Here is a 19,344-nt window from a genome sequence, read left to right as displayed (position 1 = left end):
GAGCGGCTCTATAGGGGAGGGGCGGAAATAGCCGAGCGCTGCCGGAAACACCCGAGGGGCGGCGAGGGGCGGAGCAACCCGAGTGCTGCCGGAAGTCCCCGATTAGCGGAAAGGGGCGGGGCGAGCCGAGCGCTGCCGGAAATACCCGAAGGAGAGTGGGCGGGGCTGGGGGGTGGCCCGAACGTTTCCGAGGGGGGGCTGGAAACAGCCGAAGCGGGAGTGGGCGGCACCAATGGGTCGGTCGGGCTCAAATTTGGGGTTCAGGGGCCAAGGGTTGCGGTCACGGTTGGGGTCAGGGGTCAAGGGTCAGGCACCCACCCCCTTTCTGACACCCTCAGTGACCACGCTCCCACCCAGCCCCCACCTCAAAAGCGACATTTTATGGTCCAGGGTGTGAAAAATCCTGGGATTTTTTTCCCCATTTTGTGCATTATAAACAGCGGGGGAAGGGGACAGGTGCTCGGGGGGTGGCGGGGGGGGACGGGACACCCCCCAACCACCCCCCGCCCCCTCACGGCCCCAAAATCTTCCGTTTTTTGCCCCGTTTGGCCGGGGTGGGGACGGTCTCCAGGGCGTCCCACAGCGCGTCCCCCTCCTCTTCCTTCACCTCGGGCGGGGGGGGCGGCTCCTCCTCTGCCTGGGGGGGTAAATGGGGGGGTTGAGGGGGGGAGGAGCAGGAGGGGGGACCCCTCTGCCCAAAAAAGCCCCAGTCTTGGGGGGGGGGGGGGGTGTGTGTGTCTCACCTCCCAGTCCCGCTGGGTGCTCAGCAGGAGACAGGTCAGGCGGGACTTCAGGTAGACCTTGGGGGGGGGACACGAAGGGTCAGTTTGGGGGGGGGGTCTCAGAGGGGTTTGGCCAGGCTCTCACGTTGGGGGGGGGGGTGTCTCAGGGGCTTTGGGGGTGGTCTTGAGGAGTTTGAGGGGTTTTGGGGGGGGTCTGGAGAACATTTGGGGGGGGTCAGTGTGGTTGGGGGGGGGTGGCAGCTGGATCTCAAGGGGGTTTAGGGGCATCTCCAGGGGTTGGGGGGGTCTCAGAGGGTTTGGGGGCATCTCCATGGGTTTGGAAGGGCAGCTTGAGAGGTTTGGGGGGGTTCGGGGGGGGTCTCGAGGGGGTTTAGGGGGGGTCTTAGGGATTCTCGAGGGCTTTGGGGGGTCTCAGGGGGATTGAGGGGGGGGTTGAGGGGATTGGGGGTGTCTCGAGGTATCTGGGGGGGCTCAAGGTGTTTGGGGGGGACACAAAGGGTTAGTTTGTGGAGGGGCCCGGGGGGGTCTGTGAGGTCTCAGGGGGTTTGGGTGGAATCCCGTGGTGTTTAGGGGGGTCTAAAGGGGTTTTTGGGGGGGGAGGGTCTGGGGGGGGGGGTCTGACCTTGTGGCGCAGGCGCTTGTCCCCCAGGTGGTGGACGCGGAGGAATCGGTCGAGGCCGCAGGAGGCGACGAGGGGGAGGGTGGGGTGACACTGCAGCCCCCGCACCCCCCCCGCGAAGCCCTTCAGGCACTTCAGCACCCGCCCTGGGGGGGCACAGGCAGGTCGGGGGGGGCCGGCGGCGCTGCCTGGGGTTTTTTTTGGGGGGGGGGGGGTCGCACAGCTTCATCCCCTCCCTCCCCCCCTGACCCCCGGGACACCGGCCTCTCACCTTGGCGCAGGTCGATGACGGCCACGTCCCCCCGGGCGCTGCCCACCACCACCGAGCTGGGGGGGGACACACACGGTCAGGGCTGGGGGGAGCCAGCGGGACCCCTGCCCCCCCCCCGCCCCGATCACCCTGTACCCCCACAAGCCACCCCCAACCCCAAGGTGCCCCCAAACCCCACCTGGGTCACCCCACAGCCCCTCTCAAGTCACCTTGGAGACCCCCAGGGGACCCCCCCAGGCCCTTTGGCTCACCCCCCCCCACCCAGGGTGCCCCTCAGCCCCCCCCCAGGTCACCCCCAGGCCCCCTGGGTCACCCCGTACCCCACCAGGTCACCCAACAGCCCCCCCCGGGGCACATCTCAGCCCCCCAGGTCACCCTGTAGCCCCCTGGGAGCGTCGCGTAGACCCCCCAGGTCACCCAGAAGCACCCCCAGGCTGCCCCCCAACCCCCTTGGTCACCCTATAGCCCCCCCCTTGGGGCATTCTGTAGCCCCCCCGGGTGACCCTGTAGCCCCCCAGCTGCCTGTGTCACCCTATAGCCCCCCCGCAGCCCCCCCAGGGCCACCAGCCCCCACTCACGTCCCCCCGGGCACGACGGCGAGGGCGGTGAGCGGGGCCTCCCCGAATGTCGTCTCCAGCACCGGGCGCCGCTGGGGTGAGCTGGGGTCGTAGAGCCGCACCTGGGGACACAGCGGGGGGGGGGGGTGACACCGGACCCAGCGACACCCCCGGGCCCCCCCCCGCTGTGTCCCCAACGTCCCCCCACCTGGTGATGGGCCGTGCAGGTGACGATCTTCTCGGAGCCGGGCAGGAACTGGAGGTCGCGGTCCCAGATGGGGACACGGAGATCGAGCCAGTCGTTCCTCACCTGGGGGAGGGGGTCGGGGGGTGGGGGGTGAGGGGTGCCGGGGGACACTTGGGGACACCGCGGTGGGGGGGGGGGGAGGGGACACGGGCCCCACTCACGTTCTTGGCGCGGAAAACGGGCTCCTGCGGGCGCTGCAGGTCCCAGACCTTGAGGCTGTTCTCCTTCCCGCCGGTGCCGAGCCGCTGCGGCCGCGTCGGGTCCTGGCGCATCCGGCACAACCCCGCGCCCGCCGCCAGCTCCAGCTGCGCCTGCGGGACACCGCGGGGGGGTCACCGGGGTCGGGGGGCACCCCAACGGCGAGACATCCCCCCCCCCCCCCCCCCCGCACCCAGAACCACTCACGTTCTCCGTCTCATCGTCACGCCAGACCTTGATGAGCCCCGACTCGACACAGGTAATGATGGCGCTGGGGGGGAAGGGGCGGGATACACTGTTGGGTGGTGAAGGGCAGATTTTGGGGACCCCCCCCCCCGCGGAGTGTCCCCCCCCCCGGCCCCTCCCCGGTACCTGCCACTCACGGCCAGGCCGCAGAAGGGCCCGTCCCCCCCGGGGCAGAGCCGGGACTCCGTGAATTTCCCCTTCTCGGCGCTGAAGAGCTTGACGGAGCGATCGAGGCAGCCCACCAGGATCTGGGGGGGGGCACAGCGGGGTCGGGGGTGGGGGGCACAGTGGCGTCGGGGGGGGGCCCTGCTTCCCCACCCCCCCGGGACCCCCCCAGGCCTCACCTCGCTCTCGCTGGGGTCCCCCCAGCACATGGCGCAGACGCCGTCCCCCCGGCTCAGCCCCGAGCTGCTCGCGTAGTTCGTTGCCTGCTTCTTCTTCAGGTTCACCCCTGGGGGGGGGGAATATTACCTGGGGGGGGGCGCCCCGACGCCCCCAGAGAACCCCCTCAATTACCCCCCCAGGAAAAGGCTCCGCTGCCCCCGCCCCGGGCACAACTCCCCTTCCCCCCAAGAAGCCACTCCAGGCCACAAGGACACCCAGGACGCCCCCAGACCACAAAAGACCCCGCCCCCGGCGAACCGCCAGCTACGGGAGACCCCCCCCCCAGACACAAGGACCCCCCCCCAAGGCCACAGGGACCCCCCCAGACACAGACATAGCCCTCGGTGCCCCCCCCGGCCACAGGGACCCCCTCAGCCACAGCCTCCAGGGCCCCTCACGGTCACAGTGTCCCCCCAGACACAGCCCCCCCCCCCCCCAAAAAGCCCCCCCAGGTACAAACCATCCCCCTAAGGGCCATCCTCGCACCTTTGAGCGCGCCGGTCTCGGCCCCCACCCACACGTGGCTCCCGCGGGCGGGGGACGCCATCTTGTCTCGATCCGACGCTTCCCCGCGTTCCGGGTTGGCACCGGAGCCCGCGGCGTACGGTTCCGGGTGGGACACGGTTTCCAGCCGGACCCTCATGGGGGCGAGGAACAGCGTCGCCGGAAGTGCCCTGGGAGAGGCGCAAACGCGCTCCCCGCGAAGATTCGTTCCGGGGTAAGAAGGTTCCGCCCCCACCGGGAACTGGCCCCGCGGGGGGGGGGTGGGCGTGTGGTGGTGAGACAACGGGGGCCCCCCTTTAACGGGGCGGGGGCGGAACCGAGGGGAGTCCCATTCCCCCACCCCCCCGCCCCAAAAAAACGGTGACCGACGGGATAGAGACCGCAAAACCCCCCAAAACCGGGAGCGCGCGGGGCTTTGACGGAAACATGCTCCCTCCCCCCCCTCAAGCCCCTTGTGGTCCCCCCCCGCCCCCAAATTAAGACAAACTCGGGTTTGATTTTCTTTTTTAGCAAAAATAGCGATTTTTATTTACATCCATAGAAAAAAAAAAAAAACCAAAAAACACGCAGCAGCAGCTCCTTAGCGGGAGGCGGGAGGGGCTGGAGGACAGAAAAAGGGGAGGGGGGGAATGAGGGGGGGGCCCCTAAAGCCCCCCCCCCAGGGACCCCCAAACCCCCCCCCCGGCGCCTCAGAAGAATCACTCAGTCAGGGCCATCAGCCTGGGGCGATATCGGCTCATCCTCGGCAGCGGGGGGGCACCCCAGGACTCCTAACCCCCCCCGCACCCCAAGAGACCCCCCCCGGCCCCTGGACCCCCAAAGCCCCCCCCCAGTCACCCACAACCCCCCCCCACTACACCACAGGGACCCCTACAGCCCCCACGGACCCCCAGACACCCCCCTCGTGCCCCCCCGACTCACCTCGGCACCCCCAGACCCTCCGCCGGCCTGCGGGACAGCAGAGGGGGGGGGTCAGGGACTGCCCGGACCCCCCTCTCCAACTCCTTCCCGCCCCCCGCCCCCCCCCCCCCCCAATTTTTCAGGTGTTCGGGTGTTTTCAGGAGGGTCAAAGTGAGCTAGTGACCTCATCACAAAAATTGGGGGGTTTCTTCAATCTTAGGGGTGATGACATCACCAGTGAGGTAAGACACGCCCCCCCCCCATTACCTACCTCATCCTGGTCTCCCCCAGCCCCCGCTGTCACCCTGCGGGGACAGAAAGAGGGGGTTAATCACCCCAAAATGCTTGGGGGGGGGACACACACAGCCCCCAGTCCCCCTGTGGGGACACAATGGGGGGGTCAATGTCACCCCGAAGGCGTGTCACCCTGTCCCCCCCCGCCCCGGGTCAGCCCAAACGTCCTCAGCAGCGGCCGTCAGCCGAACGAGATTCCTGAGTCGGACTCATCACACCCGGGGGGGGCACCCCCCAAAACGGGGGCGCCCCAGAGGCACCCGGTAGGTGCTGACTCCCCCCCCACTGACCTGGTTTCTCGCAGCTCCATCACCCCCTGCAAGAAAAATATTGGGGGGGGGGGTCAGTACGCGGGTGTCCACCCACTCAGACACCACACACACACACCCACCCCCCCCCCCAAAAAATTGTCCCCAAAGCCCCCTCAGACCGTCCACTCGGGACGAGGCGTCCTCCTGCCCCCCCCCACTGCCACCAGTGGGTTCAACCTTTGGCAGGTTCTGGCGGCGGGTGGGGGGGGTCAGACGCGCGGGGGTTTCCTCATGGGGGGCCGGTGGCCGCCGGCGACGGGAACTCACCGTCTGCGGAGAAAAAAAAAAAAGGGGGGGGGGGGTTTGTCAGTGTGGGGGGGAGTGACACGTGTGGGAACCCCCCCACGAGTGCTCTGGGGTCCGATCAGGGCTTTGGTAACTCAGAGCTGCCATCGGACTCGCGTCGTCCAGCTTAACGTGTCATCCCTTCGGACCCGGGGGGGCGCTTGAGGGGGGTGCGGTGGGTATGGGGGGGGCTCTTACCTGCTTGGGGGGGTCCCACGGCGAGTTTGTGGCGTTTGGGGTTAATTCATGGCGTTTTAGAGCTCAGCAGGAAGGACCCACTCCCTCATCCCCCACTGCAGCAGCTCCCCCAGGCTATAAAATTAATATTAATGGTCGTTGTTAATCAAATAAAAGCGTGACACCCCCCGCGTGGGGCCACCCCCGCCGTGCCCGGGCAGTTCTCAGTGGGAAGGTGGCATCAGGGACACTCAGCCATATGCTTGTCTGTTGTCACTCGTCACCGAACAGCCAGAGACCCAGAATTTGCCCCGGGGGGGTCACAGATGGGGGGTGGAACCCTTCTTCCTCCCCACGGTGGGGGGACGAGGCTGGGGACACAGCCTTTGGGGTGACAATTGTGTCTCCCCCCAACCCCGAAGTGGCCCAGAGCCGGTGCTCACCTGGGACAGAGCTGCAGGGGAACGTGGGCGAGCGGCTCCGCACCTTTTAAAAGGAAATAAAATAGTTAAGTTGTGCCTCGTGCACAAATGGACGCCCCACGCGGGGTCGGTGCCGCTCAGAGCCTGATTTAAAGCTTCCCCACGGGGCATCGGCAAGAGAGAGTTCGGTGGGATCATCCCGGCAGCACCGCAGCGCCAGGCCGAGCCCGAATTCTACGTTTTCATCAAGATTTTTTTGTACCAAAAGCGTCTCCAGCCTCTACAGGGCGAACTAAATACTCACCTCTGGGAAACGAGCCATTTGGAGGGCTGAAAGCCTAAAAGACAAAGTAAAAAAGGCGTTAGAAACACAAAAGGAGAGGAGTCTCCCCTCGGCTCGGGGAACGACCCGTTCGCTCTCCTCAGAGCCTTTAAGCCTTCACACCGCAGTCAGTTCAGGTCTGTGAATGGACTCATCACCGAACAGCCCCTCCCAACACCTCAGGGACGGGGGTGTGGGCAAAGCCTCAGTCACACGCAGCCGGGCAGCCGCAGCGCACAGAACCAAGGCAGGAGGAGACCATCGCCTCACAGAGGGCTGCACAAGGAGGCACAAAATGGCGGCTGAGCGACCTACATCTCCCTGCCAGCAGATCCCCACCACCTCAAGGAAGACACGGCTAACCCAGACAAGAAGGACAGGGCCACCGAGGCCATTCCACCCCTCGCCCCGCAGGCCCCAAAGCCTCCCACAAGAAGGAGCGGAGCGCCCGCACACACTCACCTTGCCGCTGCGACTCCACCAACAAAATGGCCGTCGCACGGCCGCCCGCACACCTAAATAGGCCGCGGGGCATGCTGGGAAGGGGCGGGGCGCTGGGCGGGCGGCGCATGCGCACACCACGCGCCCGTCGAGGTTTGGCGGGAAAAGGCGCCACGAGGCTCCCGAGGGGTCCGTCTGAGGGGATTTTTCTACATTTTTGCGCTCTTTTTAGCGCGTGTCAAGTTTTTCATATGGAAAAACCCCTCGGCAGGTGGTTTCCGCACACGGTGGGTGACTCCCGGCACCGTCTGCTGTCCCCCCTTGCCCTGCCAGCTAGACCAGGAGCCTCCGCCGTCTTCTAAACACTCCGAAAGTGGAAAGTTACAGGTTTTAATTTTTTGATTTTTTAATCAAATCAATCAAATCAATTAATCAAATTAATCAAATCAAATTAATCAAATCAATTTAATTTTTTGATTTTTTTCAAATTGCTGAGCCGGAGCGCGGACGTTAAAGGAGACAGAGAGTTTGCAGAGCGGGAGGAGAGCCCCAGGTTAGCGTCAGAGCAGGACCCCCTGGTGGGCGGGGTTATGCAAATCACCCAGTGAGGGGGCGGGGCGTATGGAAGTTAGAATCGGGGGCGTGGCTATCAGGGTACTGCGACGAGCGAGGGAAGGGGCGGGGCATTGAGGTAGAGGCGGGGTTTGTGGTGCATAGGCGGAGCAAATGCAAATTAGGAGGTGGGGCGTCAGCCGAAGGGCTGGGGAAGGGGGCGTGGCGCGGTGAATGCAAATAGAGGGCGGGGATATGCTAATGAGTGTTGCAGTGCTCGAAGAGGCTGCTGGGAGCCCCCGGTGAGGGGGAATTCGGGATGCGGTGCGGTCGTGCCGGTGAGTGCCGGTCGGACCGTGAGGGATTAGGTGGGGAGTGGAGCGGGGAGCGCAGCGGCTGGTTGATATCGAAACGAACGGAGTCACCGCGATGTAGAGGTGGGTGGTTGTCCGTGGCGTGCCGTGGGCAGCGCATAGCAGGTATCGCTTCTCGGCCTTTTGGCTAAGATCAAGTGTAGTATCTGTTCTTATCAGTTTAATATCTGATACGTCCTCGATGAGAGGACTTTATATTAAACGGATTTTTGGGCTCGGGAGTTGGACCCGGAGCTTGCTCCCTCCGCTCCGCGCATCGTCCCGGTATTGCAGTGCCTCCGGGAACGGTGCACCCCCACCGCGGGGACCTTCTGCTGGTAAAAATCAGAGCTGATATTCTCCAGCTGCTCGGTAAGCGCAGTGCCTGGTTCCGTTCCGGGGTGTCTCGTTCCTTTTCTGCGGCGTCGTGCGTGGTGAAGCCGGTGCTCGGTGCCCGCCCCCGGTGAGCTGAGCCGGGACACCCTCATCCTCCTCCTCCTGAGCAGGGGCATTCCCTTCCTCCTCCTCCTGCTGAGCGGGGACCCCCTTTCTCCTCTTCTTTCTCCTCTTCCTCCTCCTGAGCAGGGGAACCCCCTTCCTCCTCCTCCTCCTGAGCAGGGGAACCCCCTTCCTCCTCCTCCTCCTCAGCAGGGGAACCCCCTTCCTCCTCCTCCTCCTCAGCAGGGACCCCCTTCCTCCTCCTCTCCTGAGCAGGGGGACCCCCTTCCTCCTCCTCTTCAGCAGACACCCCCTTCCTCCTCCTGGATCCCGATACCCTGCCGCCTCCTCCTCAGGTGGAGAGGGGGCGTCCTCAGAGGGACAGACGCCACCCCGAGGGACCTGGCCAAGCCCCAAGTGGGTCCCTGTGAACGCCGTGAGGCTCAACCAGGCCCAGAGCAGGGGCCGGCACTGGGGATGGGGAGCTGAAAGGCCGGAGAGCAGCCCCGAGCAGAAGAGCTTTGGGTGCTAGGGGGCGACGAGTTGTCAATGAGCCGGCAACACGTGCTGGTAGCCCAGAAAGCCCCCATCAACCTGGGCTGCATCCCCAGCAGCGTGGCCAGCAGGGCGAGGGGGGGGTTCTGCCCCTCTGCTCCGCTCGGGGGCCGTCAGAGGGACATGGAGCCGTGGGAGCGGGGCCGGAGGAGGCCCCGGAGATGCTGGGAGGGCTGGAGCCCCTCTGCTGTGGGGCTGGGCTGAGCTGGGGGGGTTCAGCCTGGAGAAGAGAAGGCTCCGGGGAGACCCTGGAGCCCCTTCCAGTCCCTCAAGGGGCTCCAGGAAAGCTGGGGAGGGACTCTGGAGCAGGGAGGGGAGCCGTGGGACAAGAGACAGGGGTTTTAAGGTAAAAAAGGGGAGATTTAGATGAGATCTGAGGAAGAAATTCTTGGTTGTTAGGGTGGTGAGCCCCTGGCCCAGGTTGCCCAGAGAAGCTGTGGCCGCCCCAGCCCTGGCGGGGTTCAAGGCTGGGCTGGACGGGGCTCGGAGCAGCCTGGGATGGTGGGAGGTGTCCCTGGGCGTGGCACTGGGTGGCCTTTAAGGTCCCTTCCAACCTAAACGATTCCACGATTCCTCCTCATCATCATCTTCACCAACTCCAGCCCAGGGTACAGGGAGCAGCCGGGAGTTCAGGCACAACCTCGTCTACTGGAAATCCTCATTTTTAATAATAAAATTAACGAGGGGGGGGGAGCTGCAGGGGGGTGGCCGGGCTAACAACGTCCCTGCCTTCTCCAGGCCCCCACGCTCCTTCCCCAGACCTTTCCCACACCAGCTCCCCCCTTTTCTTCAGGGCCGTACAGGGCGTCCCCCAAAAATGGCTTCGGTCTCAGCACTCCACTCGGGATCGTGGCGCCGCAGCAGTGGGAAAGGGGCGTCTCTGCGCCGCTGGAGCAGGAGCCGGGTGGTCAACAGGCACCAGAGGAAGACGCTCACCCAGGCCGAGGCCTGGGGGGGTTTGGGGGGACAGGGGGTGAGGGGGAGGTCCCCTTGCCTGGGCAGGGACTCCCTTCCTCCTCCTCCTCATCTTCCTGCTCCTGAGCGGGGACTCCCTTCCCCTTCCTCCTCCTCCTGAGCAGGGACCTTCCTCCTCCTTCTCTTCCTCCTCCTCCTGCTCCTGAGCAGGGACCCCCTTCCCCCTCATCATCTTCCTCCTCCTGAGTGGGGACCCCTTCCCCTTCCTCCTCCTCCTCCTCAGCAGGGATGCCCTTCCTCCTCATCACCTTCCTCCTCCTGAGTGGGGACCCCCTTCCTCCTCCTCCTTCTGAGCGGGGACCTTCCTCCTCCTCCTCCTGAGTGGGGACGCCCTTCTTCCTCCTCCTGGCGAAGCAGCAGCCCCAGGGACGCCATACGTGTGGCTGCAGCCGCGACCTGCAGGTGCTCCCAACACCCCCCCAGTGCTCCCCATCACTCCCCCCTCCTCCACCCGGACCCCAAGGCAGCATTTTGGGGGGGGCTGTGTGTCTTCACCGTGCCCCCCCCCGGCTCACCTGGGCGCTGTAGAGGTTGCTGTAGAAGCGGCTGGGGCTGTAGGACACCCACGGCTTCTGCTCGGCCTCCCGGCAGCTGTGGGGGCAAACGGGGGGCACAAAGTGTGGGGAGAAGTGGGGGGGCCCTTCCCAAGATCCCCCCCCGACACACCCCGGGGAAGGTCGTGGCTACCTGGCCAGGCTCTGGGTCTGCAGAAGGGAGGTGCAGAGGGCGTCCATCCCCACGCGGAGGACACATGCTGAGACCAGGAGGAAGAAGAGGATGACGAAGGCGATGACCAGGGCGATGCTGAGCCAAGTGCGGTCCCTGCGAGAGAGGGGGGGGCAAAAAAAAAAAGGAAAAAGGGGGGAAAAAACAGCATCAGCGGCACTTGGCGGGGCACTCCCAGTCCCACCATTGCCCCCCCCCGCTCACCGCTGGGACTCGCCAGTGCAGCAGCTGTAGGCGCCGTGGAGGAGGGAGGAGAAGGAGTAAAGGGCCACCACGATGGAGACCCCCGAGACGAAGTAACAGAGCGAGACGTGGCTGAAGGACCGGGGCACCAGCGCCGTCCCGTTCCAGCTCACCACGCCGTAGAGGAGGCACTGGCCTCCGAATTCTCCCTGCCAACATTGGGGGGGGTGTGGGGTTTTTTTGGGTGACACCCCCACACACCTCCCCCACCAAGGCATCTGCAGGGAGCCACGCTCAGCCCCAGCAGGACAAACCGGCAAAGCCGGGAGGAGGAGGAGGAGGAAGGAAGCCCAAACCGCCCCGGCTGACTCCTGCTGCACTCACATGATTTGCCGGGGGCTACTGGGACAGGCAAGGGGGGGCTCAGCCACCCCATTGCCATTCCCCCCCACTCCCCCCCACGGCACCCGGTGACCACAAACCGGGGGGCTTTTTGGGGAGGGGGCCAGGACAGACCTGGGCGAGAGCGGGATGGAGCCCACCCGGGACGGCAGGAGGGAGCCCCGGTGGCAAGGAACGGGGTGGAACCACTTGCCCCCCAGCTTGCCCAGCCGGCGTGGCTACCTGTCCCCCCCCGCCGCGCCGTGACCGTACCTGTGCCACGGTGAGGGCTGAAGCGCAGACGATGCCGCAGAGGAAGGCGGCTCCGTGGAGGGCCAGCTCCGCCAGCAGCAGGACGGACACCGCCATCTTCCGTCCCGTTCCCCGCGGCTCAGCCCGGCCTCCTCCGCCCCACCCCGCCACGGCACCACGGGGATGGGCTCCGCTGGGGCCCCGCGACGGCGACGCGACACCAACGTGCTGCCGCTGCTGTGTCCCGGGGAGGCTGGTGGCTGCGGCTCACGTGTCCCACAGCAGCTCCTGTCCCCAGACCACTTGGAGCCGGTGGTGGCCGTTCCTCCGTCCATCCGTCTGTCCATCCGTCCCGTCTCCAGACTGCTTGGGGCTGGCAGCAGCCATCCATCCCGCTGTCCGTCTATCCGTCCGTCCCTCCCTCCTCCTGTCTGTCCATCCATCCCTCCCTCCATCTTGTCCCCAGCCTGCCTGCAGCTGGTGGTGGCCGTCCGTCTGTCCGTCCATCCATCCCTCCCTCCCCCCCGACCTCACAGCACGGAGGAGCACCCAGGGACAAGGACAATGTGCCCAGGGCTCCATGTCCCACCACGGCGCCGCCGCCCCCCTCAATGGGGAGGGTTCCATGGGGACAACCCCAACCCACCCACCTCCATCCCCTCCCAGCTCCACTCGGCTCTTCCCGCCCCGGGATGGACACCGGCGGTGGGGACGCAGCCCCTGTCCCCCCACGGCAGCCACAAACCCTCCTACAAATGCCTTTTTATTGACCACTGGAGGCCACCGCGGCCAGTGGCAGCCACAGACCCACGTGACGTGGGATGCACCGGTCCGACGCCGCTGGGGGAAGACACAATCGGGGCTCAGGGACACGGAGCAGCCGGCTCAGAGGAGGAGATGGAGGGAATACTCGGCGCGTGGCCATCTCCGAGCCGGCCGGGCCGTTCGGCCGATCATGGGCAATTTTTGGGCGTATCGGGAGACGTGCCCCGGTCCGTGATGTTGCGGGAAACTGGTCTGGAACATCCGCCCTTGGCAACGCCGGCCGGCCTGACGACCCGCGATAATGAAGCTGAAACGCGGGGCGCCCCGCGGAGCAAAACGGCATTTCTGGAAGACCTCCCGAGCGCCGGGACGGTGGCCACCGGGCTGGCGGGGAGCGCCCCGGGGCCGTGGCAAGCTGGCCGGCCGGTGAAGCGCCGGGCGGGCGGCCGGGGGCTCGCAGCGCGGGCTCTCCTCCTCCCGCGGGCTCACCGTGGCGTTGGCCGTCAGTTGGGGCATCTTTCGCGTCACCCCCTCGCCGCCGAAAGCCGCTGCCGGTTCCTTCCGGGTCCCTTCGGGGGTGCTGGGTGGGGGGATGGCGGCCGGTGGCAACCCGGTGCCGAAACGGGTGGCCAAACTGTCGCCGAAGAAGTCGTAGAGCTCGCGGTACATGTCGCGGAGGGAGGGGGTGGGCGAGGCGGGGGGGGAGGACGCCGGGGGGCCCCCGCCCCCCCCCAGCTGCAGCAGGGGACGGCCCAGGCCGAGGCCGGGCTCGGGGGGGGGCTCCGGTCGGGGGCTGCGCCGCGGGGAACCCTCCGGCCGCTGGCTGGTGCCGGACGCCGGCGTCTGCTGAGCCTTCATCTTCAGCAGCCGCTCCACAGCCACCTGGTTTGGGGGGAAAAATGCCGGTTGGAGCGACGCCGAACTCCCTTCTCTCGGGAAAGCGCGTTTTTTTGGAAGGACGGTGTCCGAACGGGGGGAAATAGCGACTTTAGAGCCAGGGGGAGCGACGGGTTTCAAGGACCCGGGGGCGACGATGAGGAGGAGCGAGACCCCGCGCCATGGGGCAGCCGCAGCCGCTCGGGGCGAGCGCCGGAGTCTCGCCGCCCCCGAAATACTGAGTTTCTTCCCAGTTTCTAACCCAAATCTCCCCTTTTCCAGCTTAGAACCATCCCCCCTCGTCCTATGGCTCCGCTCCCCCAGCAAGGGCCCCACTTCCATGGAAATCCAATGGAAATTTCACATAAATGTCATATGAACGTCAATATAAATTTCAATGTAAATGTCAATAGAAGTGTCACATAAACTCAATGTAAATTTCAGTATAAATTTAGTATGAATTAAACGTAAGTTTCCACACAAATTAAATATAAATTTCAGTACAAATTCCAATATAAATTTCAATAGGATTTCAGCATAGATTCAATATAAGCTTCAATATAATTTCAATGTAAGTTTCATGTAATTTCAGTATAAATTCAGTATAAATTTAATATAAATTTCCATATGAATTCCAGTATAAACTCCGATGTCACTTCAATGTAAATGTCATGTAATGGCAGTATGAGTTTCAGTATAAATTCCGTATAAGTTCCAGCATAGATTCCAATATAAATGTCGGTACAAATTTTGTATAAATCCAACATAAATTTCAGGAGAGTTTTCCACATGAATTTCCATGGAGATTCCATATGAGCCGCCCCTCGTGGCCGCCGTCCCGAGAACTCCTCGCCCCCGGGTCCTTCCCTCCCTCCCGCCTCTGCCGGCTCCCGGCTGCTCCAGCCGGGCCCATAGAATCCCGACGTGTTTTGCCTCGCGCCAGCGTCGGCTTTTGGGGGTTATAAACGTCGACTATTTCCACTTGTTCTACGGAACCTTTCCCTTCCGCCCCCCGGTCGCCCTTCCCGGGCGGGGAGGGCTCGTCGGGGGAGGCAATAATCGACTCAATGGCCAGAACCGGCGGCGGGCTCCCCGCGCCCCTCACCAAGATGGCGCCGTAGACCTTGTGTCCGTCGGCCTTGACCTGGGCGTTGGAGACGGAGTAGTCGTCCAGCACGGCCTGCAGGTTGGCCCAGTAGGTGGGGAGGTGGGGGTACAGCACCCGCTCCACCGCCTGCGGGGACGCGGGGGTCAGGGCGGGCGGGGGCCGGGGGGGGGCGCGGGGGGCCCCTGCCCGCCCCTCACCTGCCAGCCCAGCGCGTGCAGCCCCGCCACGGCGCCGTAGTGGGAGCAGAGCGGCCGCACGGGGTCGGCCAGCACCTTCTGCAGGGAGAGCAGGATCTGGGGGTACAGGCCGCTCGCCAGGTCACCGTGGGTCCTGCGGGCACAGCGCCGCGCTGCAGCGGACCCCCAGAAACCCACCCCCCCTGAAAAACCGACCCCCACGAGAAACCTCCCTCCGCCGTGGGCTGCAGCGACCTCCCAAAAACCCACCCCCCCGAAAAACCTCCCCCCGCCGTGGGCTGTAGCGACCTCCCAAAAACCCACCCCCCTGAAAGACCTCCCCCCGCCGTGGGCTGCAGCGACCTCCCAAAAACCCACCCCCCCGAAAAACCTCCCCCCGCCATGGGCTGCAGCGACCTCCCAAAAACCCACCCCCCCGAAAAACCTCCCCCCGCCGTGGGCTACAGTCCCCCCAGAAACCTCCCCCCCAAAAAAAACCTCCCCCCGCCATGGGCTGCAGCTCCCCCCCCAAAAAACCTCCACCCGCCGTGGCCTGCAGCCCCCCCGACCCTCCCGCCGTGGGCTGCCTGTACAACCCCCGGCCCCCGCACCCCCCCTCAAACGCGGGGCGTGGGGTCGGGGGTCGTGGTGGGTCGCAGCCGGGGCGGGCTGGGAACGAGCCGCCCAGTGCAGCCCCAGGGCCGCGTCGGTTGGCTCTCGTCCCTACGACCTACGGAGCGCGGGGACCACGGTCCTGGGCCTCCCCGCGGGCACCGGGACCCTCCCGCGCCCCACGTTAGCGCCGGGAGCGCCTGGGACGCGGGGACACGATCCCGGCGGGTTCTTACGGGCATCGGCATCAGTGCCGCCTCTTTAGCCTTACAGCCAGTTCTTTTTTAACGTACGTATGATCTATACGTTAAAAAGCAGAGTTAATTATTTCATTGCGTCACCCCGTTAAACGTATTTATACGTCAACGTATTTCAATCTCATCTGTTTATGTTTTTACATGAGGTGCCTTCCAACCCGAGCCGCTCTGTGACTCTGTGGTTTTGTGTTTTACATTTCATGTTTGATATTTTCCTACTATGTTGTATATTTTATGTTGTAGATTTTTGCATTTTATGGGTTTTGTTTCATATTTTTATCTTTTATGTTGTAGATTTTTGCATTTTATGGGTTTTGTTTCATATTTTTATCTTTTATGTTGTAGATTTTTGCATTTTATGGGTTTTGTTTCATATTTTTATCTTTTATGTTGTAGATTTTTGCATTTTATGGGTTTTGTTTCATATTTTTATCTTTTATGTTTGATATTTTTACATTTTATGGTTTACATTGTGTATTTTTATCTTTTACGTTGTATGTTTTACGTTGCATATTTTTGTATTTTACGTTTAATATTTTTCTTTTACGTTGTGTTTTATGTTGCATATTTTTATTTTCTACGCTGTATGTTTTACGTTGCATATTTTTATCTTTTACGTTGCATATTTTTATCTTTTACGCTGTATGTTTTACGTTGTATATTTCTCTTTTACGCTGCATATTTTTATCTTTTACGCTGTATGTTTTACGTTGTATATTTCTATCTTTTACGTTGCATATTTTTATCTTTTACGCTGTATGTTTTACGTTGTATATTTCTATCTTTTACGTTGCATATTTTTATCTTTTACGCTGTATGTTTTACGTTGTATATTTCTATCTTTTACGTTGCATATTTCTATCTTTTACGCTGTATGTTTTACGTTGTATATTTCTATCTTTTACGTTTGATATTCTAGGTTTCACACGTTTGTACTTCACACCTCTATCTCCTCGCTCTCCCCGCTCTCCCCTTTCCCGGGCCGTGGGGCTGCCATCGGCCGACGGCGGCATTCACCGCCCGGGCCCCCGACGCCCCGTGCCGCGGGCTCCTCCCTACCAGAAGACGCGGCTGAGCAGCATGGCGGCGTAGTCCCGCAGCGTCCAGTGGTCGTTGAGGGGGTTGATGGAGGCGGCCAAGGGCTCCAGGGCGCAGTACATGACGCTGCCGACGAGGCTGCGCACGTAGGAGCCCAGGCAGAGGAAGGGGTTCTGGATCAGGCTCCGTGCGATGTGCAGCAGCCGGTTCAGCTGCTCCAGGTCGTGGCTCACGGATTTCACCTGCCGGGAGAACGACGGGGGGTTCGGGGTGGAATGCCGACCCCCCCCCCCGTCCCCCCCCCGCCGCCCCGCGCTCACCCCGCTGACCACGTAGACGAAGTAGGGCAGGAGGGCGGCGATCTTGGAGTTGGTCTGCAGGTCCTGCAGGGCCACCTGCGGGCGAGGACGGCGGCCACACGGCGAGGGGTGGGGGTCAGACCCCTTCAGGATGGAAAAGGGGGAGGGGGGTTCGTTCGTTAATTAGGGGTCGCACCTTCATTAACTGGGGGTCGTCGCCCAGCACCGCCCGGGTGACGTGCTGGTAGTACTTGAGCAGGTCGTCCGTCAGCGTGGAGACGGCGCTGGGGACTGCGGCGGGAGGGGGGACACACACGTCACCCCCGAGGTTCAGCTCCACCATGGGGTGAAGCCGCCCCCCTCCATAGCCCCCCGCCACTCCTCACCGGCCCCCTGCGGCTCCAGGTTGCCTTTTCCATCCAGGTAGGAGACGTGAACTGGAAGAGAAGGCAGTGGTGGCCGTGAGCGCCTGTGGCAGGGACGGGGGGACACGGGGACGGGGGGGGACACGGGGAGGGGGGGAGCCCCCCACCTCGCACGGCCGTCTCGGCGCAGCCCTTGGGGATGTTGGTGGCCAGGGCCAGCTCCACCAGGTTGACCTCTCGGTCCTCCTGGAAGTAGAGCTCGCCTTCCTTGATGGCCCGGAAGGGCAGCGCATCCTGGGAGCCGTAGCCACACACCGCCTGGAGGGGGGGGACGACACTGCGGTGACACCCCCCGTCCCGAGCCCCAAAGGGACGCCCCAGCCCGTGGGGACACGGAGCACTGATGCATGTCTCCGAGTCCCATCGGTGTCCCCAAGTCCCACCGGCGTCCTGACCCAAGCAGTGTCCCCATCCCACCGGTGTCCCCAATGCCACCGGTGCCTCCCCACCAGTGTCCCTGACCCCCATCGGTGTCCCTGACCCCACCAGTGTCCCCAGTTCCACCGGTGTCCCGGCCCCACCAGTGTCCCCACTGTCATTCCCAGACCCACCGGTGTCCCCGGCCCCACCGGTGTCCCCACACCCACCGCTGCCTCCCCACGGGCATCCCGACCCAACCAGTGTCCCCGTCCCACCAGTGTCCCCACCGTCATTCCCGGCCCCACGGGGGTCCCGGCCCCACGGGCGCCATGCCGCCCCCCCCAGCCCATCCCCGGCCGCCGCACCTCGACGTTACTCCACCGCAGCGCCCGGTTAAAGTCCTCCACCGTGAGTTTGCGCCGCCGGGTGTGTTTCATGAACTGGGAGCTGTTCTGGGGGGGGGGGACGGGACGGGCACACCGTCACCGGGACGGCGACCGGGAGCAAGGCCGGGCCCCCGGGCCGCCCCCGCCGGCCGTACCTGCGTGGCCTCCCGCAGCCGGTAGCAGACGTCCTCGGCCAGCAGAGCCGCCACCTCGTCGCTGAGCTCCAGCCCGGCGCTCTCCGCCATCAGCCGCACCGACTCCCGCGGCAGCTCCACGAACCGCCGCTCCTCCCGCTCCGCCATGGCCGCGCGCCCCCCGCCGCGCCCCGCCCACCGGGGGGCGGGGTCATGCAAATCACCCGCGGGGGGCGTGGTTAACAGGACCCGGCGAATAGGGGCTGGGGGCGGGGTTTGCGGAGAGCGGAGGGGCGGGGTTATGCTAATTTAGAACTGGCGTGGAGGGGACGATGGGGATTGTGGGAGCACCCGCTGAGGGGGAATTCGGGGTGTAGCGCAGGTCCGTGGCGGCGGAATTCGGTGGGAACGTGAAGGAAGAGGTGGGGAAAGAAGCGGGGAGCGGATCGGGGCAGTCGGCCCCGGCCGGAGGAGGAGCTCCACGAACCGCCGCGCCACTAAATCTCCGCGCCTTCACGGGGCCCCGCCCGCCGGGGGGCGGGGACATGCAAATGAGACGAGGGTGGGGCGTGGTTAACTATTGCGCCAATGGGAGTTGGGGCGGGGTTTGTGGATGGGGCGGGGCTTATAGAGGGTGGTGTATATAGAAGGGTGGGGTTATGCTAATTAGACGCTGGAGCGGCGAAGGTGATGATGGGAGCTCCCGATGCGGAGGAATTCGGGGTGTATCCGGGGGATTGATGCCAAAAAACCGGTCAGAGTGCGGAGAGCGGTGGGGAGCGGAGGGGAGACTGCAACGGACGTGGTCGGCCCTGAGAGCGACGGAGTCACCGCGATGTAGGGATGAGTGGTTGTCCGTGGGGTGCGGTGGGTGCGGAAGCTGCAGTATCGCTTCTCGGCCTTTTGGCTAAGATCAAGTGTAGTATCTGTTCTTATCAGTTTAATATCTGATACGTCCTCGATGAGAGGACTTTATATTAAACGGATTTTTGGGCTCGGGAGTTGCACCCGGAGCTTGCTCCCTCCGCTCCGCGCATCGTCCCGGTATTGCAGTGCCTCCGGGAACGGTGCACCCCCACAGTGGGGACCTTTTGCTGGTTAAAGACAGAGCTGTATTATTACGGATATTCGCGGAACTTTCTGAATCTTCTGGGGCCGTGGGAGGGCGCTGTTTCGCGGGTTGACAAGGATCCGTGGGGTACCAAGATGCGAGCAGAATGGTGGCATTTGCGGGGCTGGAGGGAGCCAGTGTGGTGCTGGGATATAGAGACTTATGGGGCTGTAAAGGCCCGTGGGGCACCAAGATGTAGGGGACTGGTGGCACTTGCGGGGCTGGGGAACCCCGTGTGGGCTGGGATGTGGGGTGAACCGCTGTGGGACAGGTGGCCACGATCAGGGTGTGGGGCGGGCACCCTGTAACCCCGCATCGCGACATGGAGCGCCTCCGCCCCCTTGTGCCGTAACGGGGAGTGCCGACCCCCCCTGCGTCGCGACACGGGGCACCAAGGGCTGACACACACACCCCCGACTCCGACCTCGGCACCCGCCGGGGCTGGGGCTCGCTGGATCCGG

At 64.0% G+C, this 19,344-nt stretch overlaps 3 protein-coding genes, 1 long non-coding RNA gene and 3 other non-coding genes across 10 annotated transcripts; 2 read left to right on the top strand and 5 right to left on the bottom strand.

Moving 5' to 3' along the window:
- Positions 1 to 392: 392 nt before the first annotated feature.
- On the bottom strand, positions 393 to 4,004 carry WDR74 (WD repeat domain 74). Its single transcript, XM_074568063.1, has 11 exons — positions 3,752 to 4,004; positions 3,226 to 3,332; positions 3,008 to 3,129; positions 2,843 to 2,906; positions 2,599 to 2,748; positions 2,399 to 2,500; positions 2,212 to 2,312; positions 1,634 to 1,689; positions 1,366 to 1,508; positions 744 to 800; positions 393 to 637 (listed from the first exon to the last, which is right to left on the bottom strand). The coding sequence occupies exons 1-11, from the start codon at positions 3,906 to 3,908 to the stop codon at positions 512 to 514; spliced, it is 1,185 nt and encodes a 394-aa protein (XP_074424164.1). The 5' UTR covers positions 3,909 to 4,004; the 3' UTR covers positions 393 to 511.
- Positions 4,005 to 4,261: 257 nt separating this feature from the next.
- LOC141735383 (uncharacterized) lies at positions 4,262 to 7,008 on the bottom strand. 3 transcript variants are annotated; one of them, XR_012584696.1, is made up of 9 exons: positions 6,943 to 7,008; positions 6,463 to 6,496; positions 6,180 to 6,222; positions 5,758 to 5,871; positions 5,452 to 5,544; positions 5,254 to 5,279; positions 4,941 to 4,974; positions 4,691 to 4,717; positions 4,262 to 4,369 (listed from the first exon to the last, which is right to left on the bottom strand). It is a non-coding gene; the product is annotated as an uncharacterized LOC141735383 (long non-coding RNA). The 3 variants fall into 3 exon arrangements; XR_012584697.1 differs by lacking the exon at positions 5,452 to 5,544; XR_012584698.1 differs by lacking the exon at positions 4,691 to 4,717 and having other exon boundaries at positions 4,265 to 4,369.
- LOC141735389 (small nucleolar RNA SNORD22) lies at positions 5,383 to 5,512 on the bottom strand. Its single transcript, XR_012584705.1, has one exon. It is a non-coding gene; the product is annotated as a small nucleolar RNA SNORD22 (small nucleolar RNA).
- A 946-nt stretch (positions 7,009 to 7,954) lies between the features above and the next one.
- Positions 7,955 to 8,145, top strand: LOC141735388 (U2 spliceosomal RNA). The gene has a single exon (XR_012584704.1). It is a non-coding gene; the product is annotated as a U2 spliceosomal RNA (small nuclear RNA).
- Positions 8,146 to 9,469: 1,324 nt separating this feature from the next.
- On the bottom strand, positions 9,470 to 11,546 carry TMEM179B (transmembrane protein 179B). The gene is made up of 5 exons (XM_074568032.1): positions 11,358 to 11,546; positions 10,725 to 10,912; positions 10,482 to 10,616; positions 10,310 to 10,385; positions 9,470 to 9,767 (listed from the first exon to the last, which is right to left on the bottom strand). Exons 1-5 carry the CDS (start codon positions 11,451 to 11,453, stop codon positions 9,609 to 9,611), a joined length of 654 nt encoding a protein of 217 aa, XP_074424133.1. The 5' UTR covers positions 11,454 to 11,546; the 3' UTR covers positions 9,470 to 9,608.
- Positions 11,547 to 12,083: 537 nt separating this feature from the next.
- On the bottom strand, positions 12,084 to 17,970 carry TAF6L (TATA-box binding protein associated factor 6 like). 2 transcript variants are annotated; one of them, XM_074568050.1, is made up of 10 exons: positions 17,794 to 17,970; positions 17,618 to 17,704; positions 17,000 to 17,150; positions 16,854 to 16,904; positions 16,664 to 16,758; positions 16,489 to 16,563; positions 16,190 to 16,410; positions 14,283 to 14,415; positions 14,083 to 14,211; positions 12,084 to 12,983 (listed from the first exon to the last, which is right to left on the bottom strand). In XM_074568050.1, exons 1-10 carry the CDS (start codon positions 17,938 to 17,940, stop codon positions 12,222 to 12,224), a joined length of 1,851 nt encoding a protein of 616 aa, XP_074424151.1. In that variant the 5' UTR covers positions 17,941 to 17,970; the 3' UTR covers positions 12,084 to 12,221. The 2 variants fall into 2 exon arrangements, with proteins under 2 accessions (XP_074424151.1, XP_074424152.1); XM_074568051.1 differs by having other exon boundaries at positions 16,498 to 16,563.
- A 689-nt stretch (positions 17,971 to 18,659) lies between these two features.
- On the top strand, positions 18,660 to 18,850 carry LOC141735394 (U2 spliceosomal RNA). The gene has a single exon (XR_012584710.1). It is a non-coding gene; the product is annotated as a U2 spliceosomal RNA (small nuclear RNA).
- Positions 18,851 to 19,344: the final 494 nt, after the last annotated feature.

The sequence above is a fragment of the Larus michahellis genome, chromosome 31, assembly GCF_964199755.1.
Source record: "Larus michahellis chromosome 31, bLarMic1.1, whole genome shotgun sequence".
In the NCBI taxonomy this organism is placed as follows: domain Eukaryota; kingdom Metazoa; phylum Chordata; class Aves; order Charadriiformes; family Laridae; genus Larus; species Larus michahellis.
This window is presented reverse-complemented; position numbering and strand designations above follow the sequence as displayed.

What these genes read in the sequence shown, in the direction of transcription:
- TMEM179B (XM_074568032.1), bottom strand. Translation starts at nt 11,453, where the DNA reads ATGGCGGTGTCCGTCCTGCTGCTGGCGGAGCTGGCCCTCCACGGAGCC. An exon ending in TGCACTGGCGAGTCCCAGCG is followed by an intron (nt 10,617 to 10,724) that starts GTGAGCGGGGGG and finishes CCTCTCTCGCAG; the next exon opens with GGACCGCACTTGGCTCAGCA. An exon ending in GCAACCTCTACAGCGCCCAG is followed by an intron (nt 9,768 to 10,309) that starts GTGAGCCGGGGG and finishes AAACCCCCCCAG; the next exon opens with GCCTCGGCCTGGGTGAGCGT.
- WDR74 (XM_074568063.1), bottom strand. Translation starts at nt 3,908, where the DNA reads ATGAGGGTCCGGCTGGAAACCGTGTCCCACCCGGAACCGTACGCCGCG. An exon ending in GGGACCCCAGCGAGAGCGAG is followed by an intron (nt 3,130 to 3,225) that starts GTGAGGCCTGGG and finishes GCCCCCCCCCAG; the next exon opens with ATCCTGGTGGGCTGCCTCGA. An exon ending in GCCGTCGTGCCCGGGGGGAC is followed by an intron (nt 1,690 to 2,211) that starts GTGAGTGGGGGC and finishes GTCCCCCCCCAG; the next exon opens with CTCGGTGGTGGTGGGCAGCG.
- TAF6L (XM_074568050.1), bottom strand. Translation starts at nt 17,940, where the DNA reads ATGGCGGAGCGGGAGGAGCGGCGGTTCGTGGAGCTGCCGCGGGAGTCG. An exon ending in CCTGGAGCCGCAGGGGGCCG is followed by an intron (nt 16,759 to 16,853) that starts GTGAGGAGTGGC and finishes CTCCCGCCGCAG; the next exon opens with TCCCCAGCGCCGTCTCCACG. An exon ending in CTGCTCAGCCGCGTCTTCTG is followed by an intron (nt 14,416 to 16,189) that starts GTAGGGAGGAGC and finishes CTGTGCCCGCAG; the next exon opens with GACCCACGGTGACCTGGCGA.